At 43.5% G+C, this 17,607-nt stretch overlaps 1 protein-coding gene across 6 annotated transcripts in view; it reads left to right on the forward strand.

Annotated features, from left to right (window-relative positions):
• FGF9 (fibroblast growth factor 9) overlaps positions 1-17,607 on the forward strand; it is a 38,842-nt gene that overhangs the window by 12,407 nt on the left and 8,828 nt on the right. For 2 of the 6 annotated variants that reach the window (XM_081003656.1, XM_081003660.1), the window contains exon 2: positions 8,984-9,087. In XM_081003656.1, coding sequence (XP_080859782.1) covers positions 8,984-9,087 — 104 coding nt within the window. Of the gene's footprint in view, positions 1-8,063; positions 8,242-8,320; positions 8,447-8,983; positions 9,088-17,607 lie in introns of those variants that run through there. The other 4 variants (XM_081003658.1, XM_081003657.1, XM_081003659.1 and 1 more) reach the window with 4 other exon arrangements.

The raw sequence follows: 17,607 nt of genomic DNA on the forward strand, positions 1-17,607 counted from the left end.
TCATTGCATTCATACCCCACCTTTCCAAGGAGCTCGAGTTGTAGTACGTGGTTCTCCCCCTCTCCCTTTAATCCCCACAACGACCCTATGAGGTAGGTTAGGCGAGCTTCGTGGCTGAGTGGGGATTTGAACTCTGGTTTCCCAGGTCCTACATACATTTTTGTGCAGCTCTGCACATAACATCTCTCAGTAAGTTATTTGTTTCCTATTCCTCGCTGGAGCTCATCTGAGACTGAGCCAGCTGAGATGTTTTGTTAGTTCTGTCCTGAGCCGCCAGCAGCTCTTGCATCTCACAGTGCACCTTGTAGCTCCAGGAGGTATGGAGGCACCTGGGAATGGCTGCTGAGTCAGCACTTAGCATCACTAAGTGGATTTGATAGTTTTGGTACTTGGGTACTCGCCTAGGAGCTTGCTCTAGGTGAGCGGGCAAGTGGCAAACTGCAATTCTGCCCTTGTTTCCCCCTAAACACCGGTAATATACAGCCATAGAAGGTGTGCACACAACAAATTTAAAGCACATGATGTTCCCCTAAGAAATATTGGGAACTGTAGTTTGGCCCTCAGAGTGCTGCAGTTCCCAGCACCCTTAACAAATCACAGTTCCTAGGATTACCGTAGTTTGGCCCACTTTTAAGTGTGCTTTAACTGTAGTGTGTGAATTTAACCATAGTCGAGTCATCTGTAGAAGCACTTTCTCTCTTTGCTGAGTGTGCAGCTGTTTCACTGGGATTTAAACTACAGCTGTTCCTTTTCCTCCGCCCCCCTTCTGATGAGGGGCTGTTCCATATTGCCTTGTATTGAGTGACGGCCCATGGAAGACGCCGCCTGTGAAAAAGGAACTTTACCTCTGCTTGAAGGGGCTTTGCTTGAGAATTGTTTTCTTGACTCCCTTTGAAATATCCTGGGGAAATTGAAGCCTATTAAACTCCAGATTGCAACTGGTCAAATGGAAAACCTAGAAGGGGTCCAGCAGTGAATGGCCAGTGTGAGTACTTGCATGTCTGGTTAGAGAACATTAAATAAGTTGGAGTTCTTGTTATGGTGTGCTTTTTTCTTGGTTAGAGAACATTGGCAGCCTAATGACCCATTCCTGAATCTCTTGCCACCTGATGTATGGGAAATGACTGTTCAGCAACGTGATTACAATATTTCTTGCAGCAGCATACAAGGCCTAAAGATTGTACAACAATCTAGCGCAGTGTTGCAAACCATGATATGGCTGTATGCACCCCAGTATCTGAGCAAAATTAGAGATTTTGGGGTGCCAGCACATACTTTGGCGGCGTTTTCCTAGAATGAAGGTCACCAAAGACTGCGGTGTTTTTTATTTACATCTGTTTATGTATAAAAGTACATACCACCCTCTCATAAAATATCAGAGCAGGGTACAGTGATATAAAACCACAAAAGCAGTATGCTTATATATACAGTGGTACCTCAGGTTACAGACGCTTCAGGTTACAGACACTTCAGGTTACAGACTCCGCTAACCCAGAAATAGTACCTCGGGTTAAGAACTTGGCTTCAGGATGAGAACAGAAATCGTGCTCCGGCGGCGCAGCAGCAGCAGCAGCAGGAGGAGGCCCCATTAACTAAAGTGGTACCCCAGGTTAAGAACAGTTTCAGATTAAGAACGGACCTCCGGAATGAATTAAGTTCTTAACCTGAGGTACCACTGTATAAATATCGGAAAGAACTTTCTTACGCTAAGAGCTGTTCCACAGTGGAACTGTTTCCCTCAGAAGGTGGTAGACTCTCCTTCCTTGGAGGTTTCTAAAGCAGAGGTTGGATGAACTCTGCCTTCCATGGATGACTTCATTCAGATTTCTGCATTGCAAGGGGTTGGACTAGATGACGCTTGGGGTCCCTTCCAACTCTGCGATTCTATGATACCACACACACACACACACACACACACACACAGGCTGAGCATATTATGGAAGAGCTCCAACAGTTTTTTTGGGGTGGTGGGGATGGTAAAGCCAGAGTGTTGAATTCAGTTCAGAGAACAAGACAAGGCCCCTTTATCTTTTCTGGGAGCATGGCAGCTGCTAGTTTGTATGGCAACCTTTACCCTTCGGTCCTGCAAAGAGTTGCTTAGCAGACTTGGCAAGAGCCATTGCCAAAGAGGCTTGTTTGATGGCTTGTTTGACCGCTTAAGCAGTCTCTCTGTCTACAGAATGCCATCTTCCAGATATAAAGCCACAGGCTGGGAGTGGCTCCAAAGACGACATACAAACAAGCCCTGCCAATCCTATAACAACATTACCCTGGAGCTGTAACTATCAGGGTCATATTCAGCAGTGCATACTAGTTCGGGTTTGAAAGCAATTAGGGGAAATGAACGAAATCCTGCAAAGTGCAATGGGTTGGCCAGTTGGCTAGTTGATAGCATGTTAGGAATGTCATTGTGTATGGCGTATGCCTTGTCACTTTGGCTCTAGTGGCAAAGTTATGCTTGATCTTTGCAAATGAAAGATTATCCTGGATTGCATGTTTACAAGCCTTTGAATGTTAAAGGATTTGGAGAGGCAGGATACAAACCTTAGCAGTCCGTGAAGTTAGCATATGATTCAGCCCTTGGACCAGAGGTTTTCAGCCTTTTTGAGTCCATGGCTCCCTTGAACAACAGCATTCTTTCTGCAGCACCCCTGTGGGGCTCAGGAACCTAGTTATGTCACCACTTGCCTGCAGACCTGGCAGCACCTCACCCCTTTTCGAACACCCTCCCTTATGAAGTGTTCCCTCAGCCTCCTCTCCCCTCTCCTTGAGAGTCCTCTGGGCAGCCGCTGCTGCCACCCCTGGTCTCAGAGCTGCCCCCCATGCCCCAAAGAGAGGTGCCTCCTCACACTGCCCCTGGGACTTGTCTGTCCATTCCCAACAACAAGGGCTGGTGGACTGGCTGGCTAGGCTCCCTTGCCTGCTTGCTTGCTCACTCCGAGGCTGCCTCAGCTCCTGGCACCCAGCACCCCCTGGCCAGCCCCAGAGGCAGCATTTGCCTGGGGAGCTTGTAGCCAGGGCTGCTGCAACAAACAGCTGTGCAAGCCTTTGGGAGGCAGAGATGCCAGAGGGCATCAGAGGAGGGAGGGAAGGAAAGAGGGACAGAGGTCAGTGTTGCCTGGCACCCCTGACCGTCATGCAAGGCACCCGAAGGTGCCATGGCACACTGGTTGAAAACTACTGCCATAGACTGTATGTGCTACTATTAACTGAATGAGCACAAAATAAAAAAAAATCCTTCCAGTAGCACCTTTAAGACCAACTAAGTTAGTTCTTGGTATGAGCTTTCGTGTGCAAGCACACTTCTTCAGATACACTGAAACAGAAGTTGCCAGATCCTTCTATATAGTGAGAAGGTGGGATAATGGGATAAGAATCCAATGTCTTTGATCTGACATCAAGAATCACAAAACAGAGAAACCAGTAGGAGAACACTTCAATCTCCCAGGACATTCTATACAAGATCTCAAAGTAGCTGTTTTACTACAAAGGAATTTCAGAAATAGACTGGAAAGAGAAGCTGCTGAATTGCAACTCATTACCAAACTTAAAACCATGGAGAGACCTGGTTTGAACAAAGACACCCATTATACATGACTAAGCCATTTCTCACCTTCTCACCCCTTGCCTTTTCCTGTTAGACCTATTACAGTCGTTAAGAGTCGTCAGCAGGCTCATCTCAGCTATCTGCCAATCTCCCATTCCCACCACCCTTCTGAGTAATACCCCTCCCCACCTTCTCACTATATAGAAGGATCTGGCAACTTCTGTTTCAGTGTATCTGAAGAAGTGTGCTTGCACACGAAAGCTCATACCAAGAACTAACTTAGTTGGTCTTAAAGGTGCTACTGGAAGGATTTTTTTTATTTTGACTATGGCAGACCAACACGGCTACCTATCTGTAACTGAATGAGCACATTATTTATATCCTGGAAACATTCAAAAGTGCCTCGAATTAAACAATACATCTGCTGACTTGGCAAAACTCATATTATGGACAGTTGGCGTGATCCAGAGTGATTTGTGCTTTGATTTACCATATAGAGTTCAGATGTGTCTCTGGATAGTTTTCCTTAAGGGAGTGTGCCGAGCAAAGAGTAATAAAACTGAAGCATTTCCTATTTCAATGTGTAAACTTTGTTGTTTGTGAGTTTCACAGACTTCTCAAGAACAGAGACACAACCGACTTGAAAAAATCAGCTACAGGGCTAGCAGCGTTTTACTTTCAGGTGGTCAGTAGTGTGTGACCCGGCCATCTGAAATTGGAGTAGCAATTTCACTCCCAATTTACTTTTACACCAGAATGAAAGATACCAGGTTTATAAACCCAGAGCCTACAATATTGGACAATAGGCACATAACCTAAGAATTGGCCTCTCTTAAAATTGCTTGGTGGTTATATGTACACAGGGGTAACTTGATAGTTTGGTGAAAGTTTTACAGTTTTACAAGATTTGGAGCCCTGATTATGTAGCTCTGAACATGGTGAAAGCTTTCCAATGGGCTGTTTGTATCAGATATTGTACTAGAAGTATTGCACCTAGCAGAAGAATGCTGATTATTTTGTTTTGTTTTATTACTTAGTAAGAATGCAAACAATTTAAAATGGGGAGATTGCCTTTTACTAAGCTGGAGTTATCAATGCAGTGATGAGTAAAATATACAGCAATAATCAATAGTGTTCTCTTAAACTAGCAAGTGGGTCACAAAGCCTGTGCAAGTGGGCTTTGGACTTTATAAATAAACTCAAGATAATTATTGCTTGCAATCCTTAACTGGCATGATGAATATCTCTTACAACTTTTTGTATAGTTGGCTTGTTATAATGCTGTCTTGACACTTGTTGCACTAAATCAGTGAATTTTTGACTTGTGGGCCGCCATATTAAAAAGTTTGGGAACCACTGCCTTAGAGAAAGGTACAGCAGTACTCATCATTGCAATCTTGGTTACAAAACTATCTCTTGGCTTCTACCTGTTGTTGATAGATCTATGCTGCTGAGGCTGCTATTGCTATTGCTCCTTTGTGAAAGATGCAAAATGAATCGCTCCATAATCTGTGTAACAGCTTTTCTGTTGGTCACTACCCCCCCCCACCTTTGTCTTCCTCATATATTTGCTTTCATTGGAATACCCTTTCAGATTTCTGCCTGTTACCATTCCATCTTTCTCCTTTGGCTTTCCATTTTTACAACCACACTCTTTCTCTGTTCTTCTCTAACTCATCTCTTGCCTTGTTTTGAAAATAGATTTTGACCTGGTGGCCTCGGTCCTTTGTACAACATTCTGTCAAGTTTTAGTTGAGCTTTAAACATTTCAATAATAAATAAACAAACAAACAAACATAAATGTAATGTGACGTGCAAGAATTGTCTGGGTAACATTTTTGGAGGAGGGTTTAAAGGAGGATGGTAAAGAGGCCACATTCACTGGTTCACAGATATTCCTGGTAGGACCATGGCCTGAACAAAAACTGGCATTGGGTCAATCTGTCCGAGAAACATCAATTTTCTCTATTCCATTCTTTCCCTCCAACTTCCTCTTCCACCTATAGGGAAGGGCTGTAGCTCAGTGACAGAGCAGCTGAGTGCAGAAAAGTTGCAGGTTCAATCCCTGGTATTTTTAGGGCTGGGAGTGTCCCCAGTCTGGAACCCTGGACAGCCACTGCCTGTCAGTTTGATGTTACTAAGTTAGATGGACCAATGATCTTGACTCAATATAAAGCAAGTTCCTATGTTCATTCCTGAAGGCAAGGATAGAGCCGCGGAGAGAAACTGGTGGACTTCTGGTTATTTTGGGCTCTTAATTTTCATCAGCCAAAGTCAACATGGACAGTGGTTGGGGATTATCTGAGTTGGAGTCCAACATCTGGAGGGACACAGGTTCCCCATGTTTGCCATACCATGTGAGCAGCATTTGAAATTCGCCAGGTGGCAGGCGCATTTTGCACCTGGCTATTGACCACTTGTGACCAAGTGAAGTTGCCCAGGTGCTGGGATGGCGTCTGATGTCTCCGCCATCTGGAAGTGCATGCCTGGGGAACCTTGGATCTTGCATGTTGGATCACACTAGCAACACATTCTGTAGAATTCTATCTGTGATATTTTATCTGCACAATCGGAACGAATTTCAGGAACCAAAAAGTCTTTTGAGCCATCTGACCCCAAAACTGCAACTAGACATTCCATTTTTGGCATCTGTAACCTTGGTTTGAGGAGCCATTTGGCACCTAGATTATATATGTGAGTTTCTAACAATGCATGTGAGATATCTTGACCTTTTATTACACGTGGAAGAATAGTGTATTTTTTTTTTTAGAGATTTGTTTGGCAAGACACACTCCTTAGCAATGTTGTCAATCTATATACAACCAGGTTTTGCTGTGTCATCTCTCTCTCTCTAAGATATGACACAGTAAAACCTGGTTGCTGTTGGTTGCCCATCTGCAAAATCCTTTCATAAGAACATAAGAATGGTCCTGCTGGATCCAGAATCCTGTTTTGCACAGTAGAGGCCTATGAGAAGCTCATAAACAGGTCATGAACACAAAGACACTTGCTGTTGACTGACATGGTTTAATTATGACAACACCTGTAAGCTGCTTTGAGTCATTTCCATGAATAAAGTGACTAATAAATAACAACAACATCCTTGTAACTGCTGATGTGGACAAATTCTAGCTATTAGGAGGGGAAAGGAACTGTGTAATATAGGCAATCTGTTCAGTGGAGATGTGGACATACAGGAGGGAAAGGTTAATGGCGTAATATGCAAAACCAGATCAGTTGCTATGAGGCAAGTCGACAATTGGTTTGGTAGAAAGGGAAAGGTTGCCAAGAGTCTTGCGGAAGGAGTAGAGGGGCTGTTTGCTGCAGAGGGCGGGATTGGGAACACGGTGCGCTGAAGGGGGTCAGTTGGCTGTCCGTGAAGGAGTTGAATTAAGCAGTGAAGGAGGAAGAAGGGGAAATACGGAGAAAGGGAGGTGGGCTGTGACTTCAAGGAGACTGTGATAGGTTAATTTAGCAGCAGAGGAGTTGGAGGGAAGGCAAAGAGGGAGGCATGGGTTGGGGAGAATATTCAGAGAAGACTTGGGCCAGATCTGGCTATTATGAGAAGTGAGGGAGACAAGGGTTTGGGAATTTGAGAACTGGATGGCAAATATTGGTTACAGACAAACTTTGGACTGTAGGTATCTAGTTTATTTGGGGTGGGGAGTGGGTAGTCTTCATTATTTATAGGTAAATGGGAGATACTGATACCAAGATACTGATATAAAGCCCAACTAGACAATCGGCCAATCCTAATGGACTGTTTTATTCCAGGAAAAGGCACTTTTGTTGGTAGGTAATCTGAGGAAGAAGCAGGGAGAGAGTGAGGTGATGTTTATGCATTCGCTGCCCATTGTTCCCCTGTTCCAAATTGTCCCATCCGCTGCTTCCCTCCCCATGTTTTCCTTTTCACACACACAAATAAATGAGGAATTGGACACCTTGCAAGGTTGGGTTTCTAGTGAGTGTGTGGCAGGTGTAATTTGAAGCATAACCATGGATCAAATCCTCTATTCCTACTGCTTCTCCTCCAGATTGACTCATTCTGGAGTGGCTTTTCCTGAAGCAAAAGGGCGGAAGGAACATTGGGACTTGAGCTGTGTACGTGCTGCACCTTTAAAGCACATTTGAAGCACATTCTTCCCCTCAAAGAATTCTGGGCACCTCAGTTTACCCCTCACAGATACCATTCCCAGCCACTACTGTACCCAGAATTCTTTGAGGAGAAAAATGTGTTTTGAATGTATTTTAAAGGTATAGCGTGTACCTTTATTGTCCGTTGAACCTTAATCACTAAATTAAGGCTCCGCGCCAGTTGTGGTAACATAGTAGGTTTATTAAGTTATTAAGGAAGTTTTCTACAGTTCTCTGGCAAGGCTCTTACTACAGGCCTGCAGGAGGATTTCTCCTAGTCTGAGGGAGGGCTGGCTTCAAGCGTCAGCATGGTTGGACACCTGCTGAGAGTTGCTAGGAAATGCCTATTCACAGCTACAGTTACCTCACAACTACCTCACAGCAACAGTTATCAGAGTGGCTTAACAGTCAACCCAGGGAACTCTGGGAATTTTAGTTCTGTGAAGTGAATAAGGGTCTCCTAACAATTCTCAGTACAAACTACAGTTCCCAGGATTCTTTGGGGGGAAGCCATGGTGTGATACAGCTTTAACTGTATACTGCAGATGGGGCAAGCAGAAGTGAGGCAGAGTAGCAGCAGTTGGCATTGAGTGGGCATTGAGGGTTGTTCAATCCCCCTATAGCTGGCACTGGTTGTACTTAACAGGACAAAGCACAGTTTAATTACAGTTCCTGAACATAATGCAGGTTTCCACACGTGTGTGTGTGTGTGTGTGTGTGTGTGTAACACATATTTAGACCAGGGATGGGGAACCTGGTGGCCTGGTAAGGAATGTGCCCCTTAGACTGAAGAAAGGTTCCTCTCACCTGATTTTAGAACTGAAGTTGTGTTTTGTAAGCTCCACTTTCAGTCTTCAACAGATTCTGAACAATCCTTCGCAGCCGATCACATAAATACCTTTTAAAAAACAACGAGCGGCCTGTAAATAACTTTACAAACCTTTCTGCATGCCCCAGCATGCCAGAGGATTGCTGGAACATTGGGTCTGGTCAGGTACTTGATGGGAGGGCTTAAGAAAAATCTCTTTGAGCAAGTAGCCCTCTTTGAAAGGCTGAGCTTTTCACTTGGCACTCCTCTCCCGTCTGCATTGCATAATTTCAGGAGAAAGCTCAGCACGGTTGCCTTTTATACGCTGCGGATGTCTGTATCTCTAATAATTACTCATCTGTTGGCATTTTTCTTTCTGGTGGAAAACATCTGCCATCTTTGTAATGCCACTGAGTCAATTTCAAAGTTGACTCCAAGTGCTAAATTTGTGAATGGAAATGGTATGGACATTTTGTGTGTGTTGTGTTTTGCAGGTATCCTGGAATTTATCAGTATAGCAGTGGGCCTGGTCAGCATTCGAGGGGTCGACAGTGGACTTTATCTGGGAATGAATGAGAAAGGAGAACTATATGGCTCGGTAAGTTCCTTGTGGTTTTGAAAAATCTTGGCCTCTGTTTTCTTTAAACATGCTGTTATGGTTACTGTGGTCGTTAAATGGCTATCTGCAGAGCCCAGAAGATCATGCGCTTGTAAAACAATGCATTGTGCAAATTTCTGGTCAAAGGTACTAGAATCTAGTTAAGAAGGATAAATAAGATAGAGATTCAGGAGGTTGCACCTGGGCCCTTTTTGGGCCAATCAGCACTGGGAGCAGGCACAAACGTCAAGGTGGCCATGAAGGTTGCCATATGCTCAAATTGTTGTCGCCAACCAGATATCAGCCTTTCCTTTTCTGTCAGTGACTTGGCCTTCTCCATCTCATGTTCCATTGATCTATTGCTGGCCAGTATCTTTTGCTCAGAAAGGGTTGTGTGCTAATTCAGTGGCATCGTTGGAACGGATGGCACTGGGATAAAAACATAAAATAAATGCAGAGGATAAAGCCTAGCTTTGTGAGAATTTGTGTGGGGTGTAAAATAGTGGTTCAGGGTGGAGGGGAGATGGGAAATACACAGTACTGATGGATACAATTTGTGTTATATACAGGGCTTCTTTTGGTAAAAAAATAATAATAAATGAGGTGCCGGTACTCTTGATAAAAGTGCCGCGGGTGCCATCACAAAATGGCTGCCATGGGCAACAAAAAGAGGTGTTGGTACTCAGTTCCAGTGAGTACTGTCACGAAAGAAGCACAGGTTATATATCACAAATGTTTAAAAATGAAGGACAGAACAAGTAGGGTCTGTCGTTTACGGTGGAATAAAAGAAAGTGAAAGTTATAATACATTAAACAAGAGCAAGAAGATTCAGTTATGTACCTATTGCACCACAGAAAGTTGTATTACAATGCGATGATATCCAGATCTACAGTATACAGTAACCTGCTGACAGGAGTAGAAAGTTTAAAAAAAAAGGCTGTATGTAATTTTATTAGTCAAAGAAACCATCAACACTACCTTAATTAAACCCTAGTTAAACCTTTAATACTTTTTAAAACTAAAAAGCAGATATTTAAGTGTTCTACAAAGGAAGACACGAAACTGCCTTTTTATACTAACAAAATAGATTTGAAAAGTCGTTAATTTTGTATATGAGCTGGCATTCATCCTTCCTGTGTTAATTTTTGCAATTGATGCTTCTGAGAGCTGTAATGTCATACTGAACTACAGAAGCTTTCTTTTATATAAACTGAAAATTTAACGTACAAGGAGCTAATGAAGTACTTGGCAGCTTTATGTCTGGGGCATAAGCTGTGCTTTTGTGCAATTCACACTTCCGCTGGCGGGGCTTGCATAGGAGAAATTCCTGGTGGATTGAACCCCTAGGCTAGCGGAGTTGGCTTTAAAAACAGTACACAGAAGATGGGTCTTGCCGTCAGACTGCAACGTGATGAAAAGTGGCTGTGATCTAATTCCATTAGTTCCAATGAAACATAGCATCTAATATTCATGATCCTTTAGGGCCTTGTTGACACTGGCAAAATTAGTACCCATATTTCAGCAGCTGCCAACAGTAGCGCAAATACTGTTGTGGCCTGGAACCATTTCATTTCCCCCTATCCTTCTGGGTCTTGAGGCATGTGCCAACAAATAAGTGCTCAGGATATTGGTTTGTGCCAACCAGTGCGCTGGTGCAGCCTTGAGGAGCTTGTGCAAAGATGGCATTGCACGATGCCAAAAGCTAAAGAATTGTTACTGGCTGCTGACACTGCAGTACTAATGTTTGCTAAGTGATAGGCATTCCTCTTTTTTTCAGCTTTTGGGGGCGGGGTGTTGTTGTTTTTTGCTGCATTATAAACCACATACGCTGTAGGCAATTTCCAGAGGCATTGCCAGGTTAGAATTCAAAGTGCCAACAGACTCTGTTGCTGCAACAGAGCAACCTCTTTCAAAGTTGTCAGTCATGTATGTCAAGGGTAGCCAAAATGGTGCCTTCCAGGTTTTGTTGGACTACAACTCCCATCAGCCCCAGCAAGTATGGCATAATGGTCAGAGTTGGTGGGAGTTGAAGCCCAAGAGCATCTTGAGAACAAGTGTTGGCTACCCATCATATATATCATCTATAGAGAAATCTAAATACAGAGGTTGTTTCTTTGTTCATTAAATTTGTATATGCCCTTCATCCGTAGCTCTAAGGGCGACTTACAACATAAAATTACAATGTAGAAAACACAAAATACATAATAAAAATAAAAGGCAACCCAATGAACCCACCCAACACATTTTAAGATGGCATAGGGCATTAATCAGCCAAAGGCCTGGATAAAGAGGAACGTTATGTGCATAATGAAGGTGCCAGGTGAGCTTCCCTGGGGAGAGCATTCCACAAACAGGGAGCTACTGCGGAAAAGGCCTGTTCTTGTGTTACCACCCTCTGGACCTCTCATGGAGGAGGCACATGAAGAAGGGCCTCAGAGGATGATCTCAGGGTCCATGTTGTCCTTGTTACTGTTATTAATAATAACAGTACCAGGCTAGAAGGGGCCCTAGGCTACAGTATCAGGTTCCAGGTTTGATGTGGGCCTGGGAGAGATGCCTTCATGAATCATTCAGTGTTGCAACATGGTATAGACACATCCCTGGTGATGTGATCCGACTTGGCTCCCCCTCCCCACTGCCCTGACAGGCTGACTGGGCAGTGGCAGGAGCAGGGATCCTAATGGTCAGGGGCGGACTGTCCAACAGCTCAGGCTGCCCAATGGCAGGATGTTCCAGCTGTGGCATCAGCGGGAGTTCTGGGCTCAGTTGGCTGGAGTTGTGGGTGCTGCCTTTCTAATTATGCTAGTGGGTTTACACTCAATGTATGTATGGGTTGTGGAGAAGTCTAGTTGCACCAGGAAGTGATCTGACCATGGCACTTGTTTTGTTTCACTGGAACTTAGTGTCAGATCACCCACATCCACAGAGGTAAACACCAGATCTAAGACATGTCCACCACTATGAGTAGGGCCAGATTTATTCAGGGACAGTACCATCTGTGTACAGGGCACTTCACAGAGTAACACAAGCCAAGCAAAAGTACCTGGGTTGACCATAAGAAAAATTCAAGTATCCACATTAGGGCAATTCTTTTATCCCACTAAATGTTGGACATGCCAAAAAGAAAATAGGTGATTTCCCCTACCCTTATGTGGTAGGAATGTGATTGTCAGAAAATATTGGAAGAAACCAGTTAAAAAGGTTTTAAGTTATGGAAATCATCTTCAACCACTATTCATTTTATTTAATTATGTGGAAAGCTTGGTGGTATTAGAACATAAATAATTAGTTTCTTATATGTTAACTGCATATGTGAGGACTTTGCTCGCTAAGACATGGAGGTCAGTGAACATCCATTAAAGAATGGATGAAGAAACTTTGGGAGATTGCTGCTGTCACCAGATTAATCCACTACCTGAGATTTAGAAAACAACAAAGTTATTATAGCTTTCAGACGCAATGAAAGGACCTTGCATCAGTTAATATTGCACTTAGAACGATCCAAATAGTGTTAGATTAAATTAGTAACTTTCTGTTTTCAGAAGGACAATATTGTTCCTTCATAAATGATAGCATGTTGTACTCTTTTTAAACTGAAATATGATGGATTATATAATGGATTATAAATGTTGATATGTTTTATTGGAAAAACAAATTCTTGGAATATGCAATCTTTTATTAGGCCAACTGAAATGTTACAGAATATTGTGCAAGACTTCGTGTTCTCTGGAACTCTGCATTAGGGTAGATGGTAAACAGGGGGTGAGGGAGGGGAAAAAATTGGCTGAGGTTGGAGCCATGGATGGAGTCTCTATTTAGCCATGGTCTTAAGATGGATTGTGGGAAGATGTAGTAGACATTCAAGCAATGATGGGTCTTTGTCCCAAGGAGCTTATGATGTAAATTCCAATCATGGAGGGATACAGCTGAGAGAGAAGAGTCAAGGGAAAGGCATGGTTAATAAGGGAGAAGTGTGAGCAGTTGTGTGCTTAGTTTTTCTTTCGGTCGTGTATGGGGACTTGTCAGGAACATAGTAGGGCTTTGCATGATTTTATCAGGAGACAGAGCTGTGCTTTGTCTTTTCAAGACTAGACACAAATGTCATGTAGTACATATTCTGAATCTAATATTGACATTGGAAGGAAATTACCCACTGGTACCAAAGCAAAAGGGGACGCGGGTGGCGCTGTGGGTTAAACCACAGAGCCTAGCACTTGCCGATCAGAAGGTTGGCGGTTCAAATCCCTGTGACGGGGTGAGCTCCCGTTGCTCGGTCCCTGCTCCTGCCAACCTAGCAGTTCGAAAGCATGTCAAAGTGCAAGTAGATAAATAGGTACTGCTCTGGCGGGAAGGTAAACGGCGTTTCCGTGCACTGCTCTGGTTCGCCAGAAGTGGCTTAGTCGTGCTGGCCACATGACCCAGAAGCTGTACGCCGGTTCCCTCGGCCAATAGAGCAAGATGAGCGCCGCAACCCCAGAGTTGGCCATGACTGGACCTAATGGTCAGGGGTCCCTTTACCTTTACCTTACCAAAGCAAATGCTACACTAGAAGAAGTTGTTGGTTGGCATCTGTCTGTCTTGGGAGGCAGTCAAACCATTGGAAAGTTACTGCGCGTGCTGTGGCTGTAGAGACCAATGTGGGAGAGACAAGTTTTGTTGCAGTTGGGGCAGACAAAGGGATCCGGTTATGCTGATGCAGATGCACCATGGTGTTTCTTCTCTCTTCGCTCCTCCCAGTGGTCATCCCTTCTCTGGTCACTGCTGTGGATACACAGCCTGACTGATTGTCTCCAGGCACTGTGATTGTCTGCAAGGGATTCTCACACAGCGGAGTTAATGATGCCAGCCTTTATGTGATGTTTGCAGACATCTTTGTAACTCAGCGTTGATCTGCCAATGGGTTCCTGGAGCCAGCTCCCTGTAGAGCCCCTCCTTGGGGATCCTGCCATATTCCATTCTGTGGACATGACCAAGCCAGCGTAGACTGTCACTGAGACAGGAGTGCGAACATGCTCAAAATCTTCCTGATACAGGATGTGTGCAAGGGGTTGAGGCATCGCTTCTGGTGGGTGTAAGTTGCCCACATCTCACTACCATAAAGCAGTGTGCGCAGGTGACATGACCCACCTCTCGGCCTCACTGATGTGGTTCAAAGCAAAGGAAAGCATTTGGCACCAGCTTGGCTGCAGGTGTTGTCGGAAGGAAGCATACAAGATGCCTTCCACCCGCCTTAGGGACTCCACTCCCGATTAGCCTAGGGTTAACTCCTTAGCTTTTCCTTTTCCAGAAGATGTCGTACAAGGCAGCAAGGACAGACTGGTGCCCAGGATTTGCTTCCAAAGCCTTTCTCACAAGTGAGTTTATCTGCAAGGCAGTGGAGGTTTAGGATCAGAGTTTCATTCTCCTAGATGGGCTTCCTTCCCAGGTTGACAAGCCCCATCTGCCCTTCATTTCCCTCAACAGTACATGCAGAAACTGGACCATTGGATGTAATATTAGTCTTGTCCACCAGAGCCTGTTTGGGCGTCTACTCAGAGCTGTAGCAGGTAAGGAAAGGGCTGAATTCGTCACACATGCCTGCTCTGATCCTCTTAATTGTCAGGCATGCCCTACCCAAGGCGGTTGCAATTTGCATTTCTTTACCCTCCCTCCCTGCAAAGATTCGTTTAACAATACATCTCTTTCAGCCATAAGGCCTCCTTAACTTTTGAAGCTGGAGCTTGCAGGCTGGAGTATGATAGGCGGGTGATTATTAGGTGCCTAATACTTACACCTGACTTGGTCAATTTAGGGGCCTCATAGGGTTTGCCACCCACAGAGGTTGATATTACACAGTTCTACTCCCTTTTGCCCAGGATGAAGTTTCTGGGACCCAACTAAAAAGAATCTTAGGTGCTGTTTTCAGGGTCACAGGATTCCCAGCTCAACTCTTGCATACTTTGACAGGACAGAAGGGCTAAGCTAGGAGTAGCCAATATGGTGCCTTCTAGATGCTGTTGGACTACAATTCCCATCTCCTGTGTCCCATGGTCAAGGGTGATGGGAATTGTAGTCCATCAACATCTGGGAGGCACCACATTGGCTACCCTTGAGCTAAGTCAAAAGATTAACAAAAATTTTTGATTAGTGATTTGTCATTGATTCTTATTGCACCTCTGCTTGAGTTCTATGTATTTGTAGGAACCAAGAAAAATAAAACCTGGAGTATTTGTGAGGCAACCTTTGCATTTTGTGTGCAGTCCATTTTATGTGTTCGGGTCATGTTGATTCTTCTTGGTATAATGCATATTTTTGCAATGTCATCCCTCTTCCCTAAAGAATTTGTGTCAGACCACAGAATAGTGACCTTGAATCTAACACAATGTGGTGCATGAAGCAAGGTATAATATGATCAATAAATGAATATTATTATGAGAAGGAATAGTGTCTGGAAAACTCTTCGGCTTTAGTAGGCTACAGTGTGAAAATAGATAGGAAGGAAGGAAATGATAACCTTGTAGATAACTACTGGCTAAATAATTTATGTTCTTAAAGGAGATAAAATGGTATCCTTGTATTAGGGATGGGTAAATCTTGCCAATTTTGACTTTTCTCTATTTCCAGTCTTTAAGATCAGTTCATTCCTTATTTTTATTTTTTTAAAAAGCCTGCAGGAAAATTCAAATGATTCTCCTAATATATGCAATTTTTGCCCAATTTAAGCATTTTTGCAAGCAATGTACCCTAATATAATTTATTTTTGTATGTTATTTTGTCTGTTCTGCACATCTGCCCAATATATGCTTTGTTTTGGTGCACAGGTGGGGTTTTTTTTTAGTAATTTGCCTTGCAAGACTAGGAAGAGGGCAAAGTTTGAAGGATAGTTCCATTCCAGTTTGTTGTTACTTTGAAAGTAGATATTAAAATGCAAATAAAATGGTCTCCCAGCCCTACCTTGTATATTACATGAGATAGCAATGTTCTGGGGTTTGAAGCTGGCTTGTTTCCCTACAATCTGGGTGAGGCTAATAACTGTTTGTCCAGGTTTTAAGGCATAACTGCAGTTAGTTAAAAAGGGAAGCGAAAACTTCTGATTTGCTTCTGGTTGCCTTAGAGGAGAGGGGAGCTCATGAGGCTCATTTGCATAGTGGGGTAGTCAATATGGCACCTTCCAGATGTTGTTGGACTCAACTCCCATCAGCCTCAGCCAACAAGGCTTATAGTCAGGACTGATGAGAGTTGTAGTCAAACCACATCTGGATGTAACTGCATTGATTATCCCTAAGTGAAACCACCTCTTAGGATTATGTCTGAATGAGACCTTTTTGTGCCTGGGTGAATGTTGTGGAGGACAGGATACAAAGCCGAAGCAGGATACAAAACTACAGTTGAGAAGTATGAAAAACTTGTCTTTACACCACTTTTGAATAATATAGCCTTGGGTGTGTTTTTCATTGATCACTTTATACCTACCGTGAGCCTGTAAAATCTGAGAGACAGCATCCAGAATAGACATGCAATGTGGGCAGAGGTCGTTAACAGTCTTGTCCTTTGCATTTTTACTCAAAAATAACTCTGACTGTATCCAATGGGTCTTAATTGCAAACGTGTGTAGGTTTTCAACCTGAGGCTGAAAACAAGGACTTGCTGCTTAGGTGATTATTTTAGGGTTGGATATTGTGATGTGTTCTGTTGGAGCATCCTTTTTTTGTTTGCTGTTTACTTTGAGAAAAAGAGAGGTCTGTCCTACTGAATCACTAGCCCCAAGTTGCCTTTGGAAGGCTTTGTACCATGTGCTCAACAGGTTTCACTTGTTTAGTTTATATGAAATGTCAAGATCACAGGCACACAGTGGCATAACACAGAAGTGATGACAAGGTCTTGCCAGTATTGGCTCTGTTACAAGCATCTTATAACTCTGCCTTTTAGGGCTTCAGCAGGTATCACAATAGCTTAAACTTTCCCTGCTAAATAACTCAGTGTTTGTTTACATAGTTCATTGGAGATAACATGGTCTGGGGGTGGATTATCCTTTTGACTTAAGGTCTATTGGGGTTTCTTGCAATGTCTGAGGACCAGATGCCATGCTAGCAAGTCAAATAAATGAGCAAGAGGCTCGTTTTATTTACCAGATTTTGACCAGTTTTACTTGCTAATTTCTGTATACCAGCGTTTCCCAAATTTTGGTCTCCAGCTGTTTTTGGACTACAATTCCCATCATCCCTGACCGCTGGTCCTACTGAATATACATATTTTTACAAAAGGATTTCCCCAACTAAAATGCAAATGCGTATGTTATTTTCACTAATATATGCATTCTTATGCACACTTTTACCCCTAGTATATGCATATTTTGCACATGTCTCGTGGCTGTACAACTGCATTGCAAAAATCAGAGAAGTATGAATTTCAAAATACGGCTGTGTTTTGGCTCATGTATTGTTTCGGAAAGTACAGATTAGAATCAAATGCAAGCTGAATCAAATTTCTCCCTCATCCCTAGATGTGAAAGGTTTTTATATAGCATCCTTGAACTCTGG

The sequence above is a fragment of the Podarcis pityusensis genome (assembly GCF_964106645.2).
Source record: "Podarcis pityusensis genome assembly, chromosome: 4".
NCBI classification, from domain to species: domain Eukaryota; kingdom Metazoa; phylum Chordata; class Lepidosauria; order Squamata; family Lacertidae; genus Podarcis; species Podarcis pityusensis.